Below are 10,014 nucleotides of genomic sequence, written 5' to 3'. Positions count from 1 at the left end.
TCCATTTAAAGTACTTGGCATAGTAGCAAGTGCTCAGTAAATGCTATCTGTGGTCAATCCAAGGGGTAAGTGGAGATGTTTAGGCCTGTCCCCCCTCCCCCCGCAAATCCACTATGCCTGCTATACGAATGCAGCTCTCCTTAGTCCCGGCTTTCAGCAAGATTGCCCAACCAAGTCCCCCTATCTGTAAATCCTGGGGCTTCCACTGCTATTGTTCTATCATCAGCATCAGCCCAAAGGCTCTGTGGGTCCCAATCCCTTCCCTTTGGATTCGGAGGCTTGGGGGGAAGGATTCCAGATCCTAGCACTTTCTCTCTCCCCTCACCCTAGAGTGTGTGATCAGAATGGCTCTGGGCGGTGACATCACAGAGCCCTCACCGCATCACTGGAGTGGAAGGGTGATGAGGCCGTGGCAGTGGGCGCAGGTGTGGATGTGGCTGGCTGGGCTGGGGACCGTAGAATCAGGTGGGAAGCTGTCCTGGGAACAGTGGGAAGGAGGAAGGCTGGGGTGTGGGGTTCCTGCCCCTGAGAGGCTGGGAGGCCAAGCCTGGGCTTTTCTCTTTGCTCTCCATGCTTCTCTCCCATCCTCCCTGTTTGGCGTGGGTCCTCTCATGGAGAGCTCAGCTGACCCTCAAGAAGTTCCTGGAACAAAATCAAGGCCCTCCACAGCTGTACTAGGGCTCTGTGGCCTGGCCAGGCCCTGGGTCTGCCTCAGCCTCTTGGGTGGGGGGCACGGGTCTGTTTGGCTCTTTCATAGACTTTGCTCTGGGTCCCCAGCACCCATCCTGGAGAATGCCAAGGCCTTGGCCCGGGGAGCAGAGTCTCCACTCTTCCTAGACAGACCTGACTTCTTTGATTACCCAGACTCGGACCAAGCCAGGCTCCTGGCCCTGGCCCAGTTCATTGGAGAGAGACCTGTCATCTTTGTTAACTCAGGTATGACCCAGCTTGAGAAGGGGCTGCCCTCCTTGACGGGGCCTGGAGGACAGCTGCCCTTGGCCCTTCGGTTGGAGGTGAGTCCAGGGCCCCTGCCTCAACCTCACTGTCTAGCAGGTTCCGACTCCATGCTCTTCCATCACATCCTGGTGGGCGCTCTGGTGGTGGCCTTCATCTTCCTGCTTTTCCAGTTCTGCACACACATGTAAGGCCTGTCCCCCTCCCCAAGCCCCGCCCACCTCAACCTTCCTTGGGAGAGGCTGAAGGACCCAAAGCCCAGGGAGGCGGTGGTGGCGTGACCTCCCACCTCTGATCTCCACACCCAATAGGAGCTGTGAGAAAGGGGCCTAAAAAGCCGGACGGACGAGGGCCCTGGACTCTGCCCTGAGTGCCCATACCCGCCCTCCTCTCCTGCTGATGAATAAAAGTCCTTGCTTCTTTCTCCCTGACTGCTCAGCGACCCAGGCCGGGGGTCCTGCCCTGTCCTGCGGTCAACCAGTCATCGTGCTTTCTATCCCCAGGCGCTTGCTCCCTTCCCAGCCCCAAAGAACTGGGTGACGAGGGCCTTGGTGGCGTTCACGCAGATCGTTTTTATTAGCGGTCTGTAAAGCACCTCCCAGGGTCCCCCGACCCCAGACTGGAGGAAGCCTTGAGAGGTCTGTAGCACCAGGGACATGCCAGGGCCCGAGGGCAAGATGTGCAGCCTAATGGGGAAGGGACCAGGCGGCCCCCCACCTGCCCCCGGGGTTGCTCAGCACTGGGAAGGCTGGGGGGTAGCAACCACCTCCCTCCCCCGACACCCACAAACGAGTTTGCATTTGGACGAATTAATAAAATAAATAAGATTCCTCAGGCTGGCCTCCCCTGGAGAGGAGCAGTGGGGACAGCCAGCCCTGAGCGAGCCCACGGGCATTAGATAGGGTGTCCCCTCCCTCCCAGGTGACAGGGAGTTGAGAGGAGTTTGCAGCAGGGGGGCTGGCATGGCCTTGGCAGCAGGGCCTCCCCGACAATTCTGTGAGTCCTGGTCCCCTCAGGCTCCCCACAGCCTTGAGCCCTAAGCGGTTGGGAAGGGGTGCGTCTTCTTCCTCTTCCTTCGCTTCTCCAGGGCCCAGGGGAGGTGATGGAGACAGAGGCTAGGCAGGAGGGGGTCGACCCTCGCTCGGTTCAGGCACTGTAGGGAGAGGTCCCCTCTCCCTGCCTTCCAACTCACCTGGTCCCAGCCCTCAGCCCCTGAGGGGACATGTCCCCACCCCTTCGGAGTCCATCTGTCAGTTCCCGGGGGCTGTCAGGGCAAGAGGCCACTGGCTCCTCCCCCCACCCAGCAGCCCCAGAGCCCTGTCCCCACGGCGTAGGGGTGGGGTGGGGAGGGCCCCCGGCCCCCGGCCCCACCCTCAGTCCTGGGTCTGACAGGGGGAGGGCGGCCGGGAGCCCCGGGGCCGGAAGAGGCGGCAGGCCCCGCGGCAGATGAGGAAGAACCAGTAGAGCTGCGGGGCTAGGAGCAGCGCGGCGCCCAGGTTGACGTGGGCCGGGATGGCGAGCGGCACGGCGAGCAGGGGCAGGCCCGCGTGCCGCCCGTAGGCCCAGTACAGGTAGGGGAAGAGCAGCACCCGGCAGCAGAGGAAGCTGAGCAGCATCAGGGCCCCGTTCACCTTGTGCAGCAGCGTGTGCTGCTGCTTGTACTGCGGGCGGGGCGGGCAGACAGGGGCGGGGTGAGGGGCGGGGCGCCTCCGGCCACGCCCCCGGCTCAGCCCCCGGGCCACCTCCCCCCTCGGCCCACCTCCCTGCCTCGCCTTCCTCGGACAGGGGCCAGGTTAGGGGCCCCAGGCCCCGCTCCCCTCCACCCGCCCCCCTCCGCCCTGACGCCTCCCCTATACCCCGCCTTATAGCCCCGACTCTTCACCTGTCCTTTAAAGCATCTCCAATCGGTCCCTAAAAGTGCCCGCCCTTCCCCGGTCCTCCTGTCACGCTCAGAACCCCCAGCGCCCCTCTCACCTGGATGAGGATCTTGCCAAGGCAGACGAAGGGGGTGCTGACCTCTGCCATCAGCAAGCAGCCTAGAAAGAAATCTCCCTTGCCTTGACGCCACACCTGAGAGAGGAAGGAAACCGCCTGCCCTGAGCCTGGGTTCCTGGGCAGCACCTGACCCCCCACCCCCGTCACTTTTGGGGATGCTTCACTCTGAAAGTCTGAGCACAGGTGAACAGTAGCTGAGCTGGGAGCACTAACTCACCGTATCCCTCCAACCATCCTGCAGGTGAGATGGTATTCCTGATACTACAGATGAGGAAACTGAGTCTCAGAGGCAGTGGTGTGTAACCACAGCTCCAAAGCACCACAGCTGGGTGCGATCCACCCTCTTGCTGTTTGGGGCTGGGCTGGAGCTCATTAACCCCTCCATGGGGCCCTCCATCCTGGGCCTGCCCTGCTGCTGGGACCTGGACCCAGGGCTTCCTAGGCTCCTGCAGTGCTGGCATGAGCAGGACACGGGGCCCTGGCTCTCAGCGGCCCCACTCACCACGGACAGTGGGAAGCACACGAGCACCATGACAGCATGGTGGAGGACCATGAGGAACTCCTTGTGCAGGTAGCCGCGTGCCGCGGCCCAGGTGCTGCCCGGGGCTCTGGTCCCCGCTTCGTCCCCTCCGTGCCCCTTGACCTGGTGCTTGTGCCAGTGACAGAGGAACATGGCGTAGATGTCATAGATGAAGTAGGGCACCGCAAATTGCGTGTAGGCAGAGGAAAGCCAGTGTCTGTCGGGCAGAGAGAAAGGGGGGTCAAGGAGGAAAGGGGATGGGCAGGGCAGTTGCCAGGTGCCGGGGTCCATGCTGGACGCATCACGGGAGTCAGATCTCAGGTGATATTCGTAACAACGCTGAGACGGAAGTGGACTCTCAAGTTACAAGGGTAGAGGGTGAAAAACTTGCCCAAGGTCACACTATCACACAGCTGGTAAGTAGTAGGGCTGGGATTCAAACACCGACTGACCTGAGGACCCACCCAGGATTCATATTCATTCATTCACATTCTCCCTCTCTCTCTCTTTCTCTCTCTCTCTGCAATATGGTGGGAGAAAAAGGAAGAGAGACCAGAAGACAGCCACAGACCTGAGGGCCGAGATAGAGTGAGAAAACAAGCCAGACCAGATCTGAGAAACAGCTGAGATCAGGACGAATTACAGCAGAAGAGTAATTCTGGGAGTGGTGGGGAGAGAGCATATTGACTGACATCAATTGACTGCTTATTACATGCGGGCACTATTCTAATATTCTAAATCTTTTACATGCACAAACGTATTTACTCCCCACAGAAAGCCTATAAAAAGTAGGTATGGTTGTCACCCCATTTTACAGGTGAGAGAGGCTAGGTAACCTGACCAAGGGATCAACATGAGAAGTCTGGCTCCACAGCTCTCCCTCTCAGCCCTGCTGTCCCCTAGAAGATTCGAGACAGGGGTCCCAGACAGGCCGCACTGGGGAGTTGGTGGTGCTGTCAGCGGTGTTTGCTCTGCTTGAATGTGGCCCCATCTCTTGTTTTTTCAGGTACAGCCAAGCATTATGGAGAAAACGCTGAGCAAAAGGAGTCAAGAGCAGAGAAAGTTCCAGGCACTTAGTGAGTAAACAAAAATGAAAAGTGCATGAATACGCAACATTGCATTTTTCTTCTCGAGTCAGCACTTGAAGCACCTTCTCTTAAATCTGCAGTCCTGTGACAGGTCCGAGGTGGGGTGGGAGGTCGAAGAGGCAGGCCCAGGGGAACTCGCCCAGCTCGGTGGAGGGATGAAAGCAAAGTCAGCCAGAAGGGACGCAAATATGAGGACAAAATAAGAGCAGCTGCTGAAGGGAGAAGTGGAGTGAGACCTGAGGGCAGGGCAGCTGAGGACCAGGGGTGAGATGGAAACAGAAGGTGAACCCTGGGGAAGGCTGGCCTGGAAGGGGACAGGCAGCCCACTCTAGCAGGGATGATTTCAGGAAAAGAGAAGCAGAGACCCATGCTGGAGTGTGTGACCAAGAGGGAGAGAGAGAGGAGAGGAGGCAGTGGCCCAGGTTAGAGACGAAGGGCAGGAAGGTGGAAAGGGGTCCCACTGGCCCAAGAGAAGTTAGAGCAGAGAGTGGCCTGGAGAGTCAGTCACAGCAGACACGGTGACACCACTAGCTTGTGGGGCTCCAGGACCTCCAGGCCCTGGGCTCCAGTGTGCAGGGTTAAACCCATTCCCACCCTCTTCAGCAATTAGGTGCTCAGAGGTAGGAACAGCTGTTGCCCCTGGATTAACCCTGATCCTTCCCACCCACCTGAGGATTAAGCGGGGAGGGACAAGAACAGACTGGGTGGGGCGGGGGAGAAAATGTAAGAACTGAAAAGTGACCTCTGTAAGAAGGCGAGAGAAGGGAATGTGTGGGGATCCAGGCTCATCTTAGACCCAGGGGTGGGAATGGGGGGAGAGGACAAGAGGAAGCCAAGTCCCCGGGGTGGGGGTCTGAAGAAAGAGTTTAGCATCCACTCTGTGTGGCCAGAACTGCTCTAGGCGTTAGACACACACAAGTCAATTCCTCCTCGCAGCAGCCCTTCCAGGGAGGGATGGACCTCAGTCCACAGATGAAGGAACTCGAGGGAGACAGGGAATGTCTCTAGGTTGGGGCATCCAGACAATGTCCCTGGGGCTCAGCGCCACCAGAGGAGGGAACAGGACCAGAAGTTAAGCGTGGGGCGTCATCAGCACCCTCACCGGCAACTCTGCGGCGGCGGCCCGTGGGTCAACTAGAGCTGCCCGTCAGCACCACGGACAGGGCCCCTCTCCTCCCTCCTCCTGCTCTACCTCTCAGGCCTGGGGTTTTGGCAAGCGCCAGGCACTGCAGCAGCTCCCAGTGCCAAATTTTGGCCTCTTCACCCTCCACTCCCCACCCCACTGCCTAACCACTGGTGGCCTTGTTTGTGTCATCTGTCCCTCTCATGCATAGAGCTGGGGCTGGACACCTGGATTCTGGGGGGAGGGGAGGGGTGAGCCCGACATGAGTAGAGAAGCACCCCAGTTGGGTGCTGATTGGAAATGGGGTCCGAGGGGTGAAAGGGTGGGAGGAGGTACGGGAGGAAACAACCTTCAGAACCTACTATGATCCGAGAGGCCGGGAAGCCTAGGAGCTGCTTTGAGAATCCTTTTTGCTCCCCGCTCCCTCTCCTCCTGGTTCTGACCTTTAAGGACAGGATGTGGATAAATTTATCCCTGGGTGTTGAGTTGCAGCTACTGCAGTTGACTTGCTCAGGCTCAAGTTAAGGGCTTGGGGACCACTGAAGGAGCCCCCTAGATGACCTGGGGTACTCAGGGGTCACACACACACACAGGCTGCTGGAACGGGGGCTAAGGTGGTCTCATGGCACTTACTGGTCATCTATGATGTGCTTGCAGGAGGTGGAGACGATGTAGCCAGCTGTGGAGGCCATGACGGCTTGGACAGAGGACACTAGCCTAGGGAGGAAGAGGGAGCAGCAGTAGAGGCAGGAGACGCGCCCCTCGGTTCCTCCTCCTTACTGACCGGTTTCTGCACTTCTTGGGTGCTCCCTGCCCATCTTTCCCCAAGGCTGCCTTGCCCGGGACTCAGCCACACCACCTCAGGCTCCTGGACTGGCCCGGCTGCTACTCCTCGGTTCACCCATTCCTCACTGGACACTGAGTTGCCTTCCTCCAGGAGGACACCAGGGAGGTCATCGTGAGGTGAGAAGCTGCTGAGCACGAGTGGCTGATGACAAGGTGTCCCTTCCAGGGAAGTGGGGGGGCACAGCACAGGATGGCAGGGGGAAGCCCACGGGCCTGTTCTGGCACCGTCAGCTGCCCAGTCATGGTGCCGGTTATCCCATGGCCCCTCGGTTGCCTCTGATTCCCCCTGGTCACTTTCCCGCTCTCTCATTGCGTGCCACCACGCTCCCCTCCCCAACTCTGGCCCGGATTCCAGGGTGTACAGAGTTCCACTGTTCACTCCTCTGTCCCTCATTCCCCCAAACACATGCCCCGAATAATACACAGCTCTGTGCCCCTTGCCTTGCTCTCTAATATCCTATAGGGATGTTTTAGTCACAGGCCGGACCTGTTTTGGAGGGTGGGAGGGTGAATGGGAAAGGGAGGGAGAGCAGTCTGAATACTAGTAGACCAGATGGCTGGGCTTGGATGCGGTCTCCCGGGACAGCGAGTAAGGCAGCGAGGAGAGAGGGAAGCTTGGAGGTAGAGCCCACCGACCACTTCAGGAGCCCCCAGTCCCCACCGGGCCAAGGGTCCATTCCATCCCCATAGAGCCTGGGGCGGCGGGGAAGGGATGCAGTTTACCTGGCTGAGACAATGACCGCGTCGGCCTCCCCCCAGCGCAGCTGGGGCAGCCGCTGGAGCGTGTTCTTGGAGAGCAGGAAGAGTCCGGGGAACACCACCCCTCCAGCCACCATTGGGGTCAGCATGGTGCTCAGGCCTCGGGCAGGGAGCCGAGCGAGCAGCCGAGAAGGGACAGGGAGGCCGAGCTGAAGGGAGTTAGAGGTGGAGAAGGGACGCCAAGCCGGGGAAGGAGAGAGAGAAAGAGAAAGGGGCACAAAGGGGACAGGGCAGGGACGGGATGGGGCTGTCGAGTCAGACCAGAGGACCCGAGAAAGGGAGTTAGATGAGACTGGGGAAATGGGGAGAGACCGGGGACAGGGAGGACCCGAGAAAGGGAGCAGGAGAAAGCCAGCCAGAGGGTTGGGAGAGAGCCGAGGAGGGGAGGACCGGGTGAGAGGACAGAGGGAGGGGGTACAGGACGAGGAGGATGCGGATGGGGGAGGGGAGGGAGAGAGGCAGGTGGGGGGGGGCTTACGTGGAGAGGCTGGGAGGGCCCGAGGAGGCGGGGTGGGAGGTGGGGGGTGGGACTGTGGTGCCAGCTCTGAAAGGGAGGGAGGGGAGACAGAGGAGCAGCCGGGCAAGTGGTCAGCGGTCAGCACGGCTCTCCCGCCTCTCGCTGCCGCCACAGTCCCCGCGGCCCGGCCGGGAGGCTGTACGGGGCATCATGGAGAGTTCGTGCCCAGCCCCCTGCCCCCTCGGTGGGGAGGGGGAGGGGGACGGGAAGTCGCCGGCTCGGGGAGGGCGGGGGAGGGGGAGGGAAATGATGGCACCGACCAGACACCAAGAAACCGGACCTGCAGCAGCATCTCCCCATGCAGCTCTGAACCACAGCCGCGGCTGCGACAGAGGTGGGGGGAAGCGGAGAAAGAGGGAGGGGGAGGCCCTTAAAGAGACAGCCGCTGCGGCAGGCACAGGGGCCTGCCTGGGAGGGTCGGCCTGGGAGGGCCAGGGGAGGGTCGTCTCTCCTCTTGGGGAGGGAGGTGGCCTGGGGCTCCTTGGCCAGCTGGGAGGAGGCCCTGGGCCCCCAGATGGGCCTGACCCCGTTTCCCACCAGTACTTTGCAAATGCCTGCCATTTCCTCCTCTGCCGAGGCATCTCAACATGTGTCCCTCAGCGGCCTTGGGGTCCCAGCTTAGGGGCACCCACCCCGGCAGAGAGAAAGAGGATTCCCTGGGGGGGGGAGCGGGAGAAGTTGGTGCATCTTGCTGTCTCTGAAGGATGAGTTTAAGGAACAGATGGGAATAAAAACACCTCAACACAGTATCCTTTGGGCTCAGAGACCCCCACGTCCCTCACCCCAATGGGAGGGAGGGAAACTCTGAGGTATATATACATGAGGTGCCTCTGGTCCCAACGCCGCCGCAAGACTGTCCTATGATCTCCTCTAACTATTGTAACAGCACTGAGGTAACGACATGTGTCCCCTTTTTACAGGTCAAGAAATGGTCCTGAGGCCTTCAGTGACCCTCCCCAAGGTCACATAATTCAGAAAACGCGAGAGACCACTCATACTAGGCGGCAGGGTTTGAAGAGGGTGGGGAAGTGCTGCTTCTCTGAAAACCCACTTCAAGCCCGATGACGCCCCTGCCCGTGTCCTTCAGGCCTCCCCTAAGCCCTGGTCACTCTCTTTTTCTTCAGGTTTATTATGCTCCTGGCTCCCCTTCCTCTGCAACTTCACAGCCCAGTTTCCATGTGGGAAAGGACCCTGGGGATTGGCTGATTCAAGCCCCTCATTCCACTGCAAGGAAACCAAGGCCCAGTGACTTGACCAGAGTCCCACTGCAGGTCAGAAGCCCCACCAGAACCACAATGGCCTCTGAGCTGCTTCTCACCCTTTCATGCTGCCTCCCTGGAATTTGGCCTTCTCGTCCTGAAACCAACTGCCCTGTAGACTTCTGCATGACGTGGGGCCCTGCTACCCAAACCATACTTTGGTTTTCAAGCCTGTCTTAAGATACGCCTCAATAGTAACGCTACGATTTGCCTTTGCCTGTCCAAAGCCCATGCCATCACCTCCCCAAAGGACTGGGATTTGCAATTTTGTGCTGCCCTCTAGTGTCGTACTGCGGGAACAGACCCTGGCCTTAGGCAGCAAGAGTGAGGGACAATTTTAGAGACAATAGTGGACCTAGCTTCCTGACCTCAGCGCTTCACTTAAGGGGAAAAGGGACCCAACTTCCTGAGTGTTTACTATGTGCTGGGGACGGGGTACGGTGGTTTATCTCATTCTTATTTAATCTTCCCAGATGGTAGTATCTTTGTTTTATAGACAGGAACCTGAGGCTTAGAGATTCAAAAAAAAAAAAAAAAATAGACAAAAAACCTGCCCAAGATAACCTAGCTATGAGAATTGGCAAAGCTGGCTTTCAAACCCATGTTTGCATAGCTCCAGAGCCAAAGGTGAGCAAGGCCGCAGGGCGGTGCTGAGCTGTGGGGAGGGCCACAGACCTGGTGAAGGAGCTGTGGCTTCATTTTGGATAGTGGGCATTAAAGCAGATAGAGATGGGTTTTTTGTCTTCCAGACACCCAAGTAAGTTCTGCCTTCTGCCGGCTCCCTCTCCTCCCTAAGGTTCACAGTTATGTTACTAATCGTTGTCAAATAGGCCATAGATTTGCAGCACAAGGGCCCAGGCCAGTCCATAAACATGTTTCGTTTGGCCAGTATGGTGTTGCCAGTATAGTATTTTCTTAAATTCTAAGTTATGTGTCAGTGTTTAAAAATTAGA

The 10,014-nt window shown here is 58.8% G+C and overlaps 2 protein-coding genes across 2 annotated transcripts; one reads left to right on the top strand and one right to left on the bottom strand.

Annotated features, from left to right (window-relative positions):
- The first annotated feature begins 401 nt into the window (after positions 1 to 401).
- On the top strand, positions 402 to 1,287 carry C15H16orf92 (chromosome 15 C16orf92 homolog). Its single transcript, XM_060033100.1, has 4 exons — positions 402 to 465; positions 778 to 936; positions 1,054 to 1,141; positions 1,266 to 1,287. Exons 1-4 carry the CDS (start codon positions 402 to 404, stop codon positions 1,285 to 1,287), a joined length of 333 nt encoding a protein of 110 aa, XP_059889083.1.
- A 225-nt stretch (positions 1,288 to 1,512) lies between these two features.
- Positions 1,513 to 8,022, bottom strand: TLCD3B (TLC domain containing 3B). Its single transcript, XM_060032038.1, has 5 exons — positions 7,250 to 8,022; positions 6,314 to 6,397; positions 3,452 to 3,686; positions 2,929 to 3,024; positions 1,513 to 2,615 (listed from the first exon to the last, which is right to left on the bottom strand). Exons 1-5 carry the CDS (start codon positions 7,372 to 7,374, stop codon positions 2,328 to 2,330), a joined length of 828 nt encoding a protein of 275 aa, XP_059888021.1. The 5' UTR covers positions 7,375 to 8,022; the 3' UTR covers positions 1,513 to 2,327.
- Between the last annotated feature and the right edge of the window lie 1,992 nt (positions 8,023 to 10,014).

Source organism: Delphinus delphis, chromosome 15 (assembly GCF_949987515.2).
Source record: "Delphinus delphis chromosome 15, mDelDel1.2, whole genome shotgun sequence".
Classification (NCBI taxonomy): domain Eukaryota; kingdom Metazoa; phylum Chordata; class Mammalia; order Artiodactyla; family Delphinidae; genus Delphinus; species Delphinus delphis.
The sequence above is the reverse complement of the archived record's forward strand: the minus strand, read 5'-3'. Positions and strand labels throughout refer to the sequence as shown.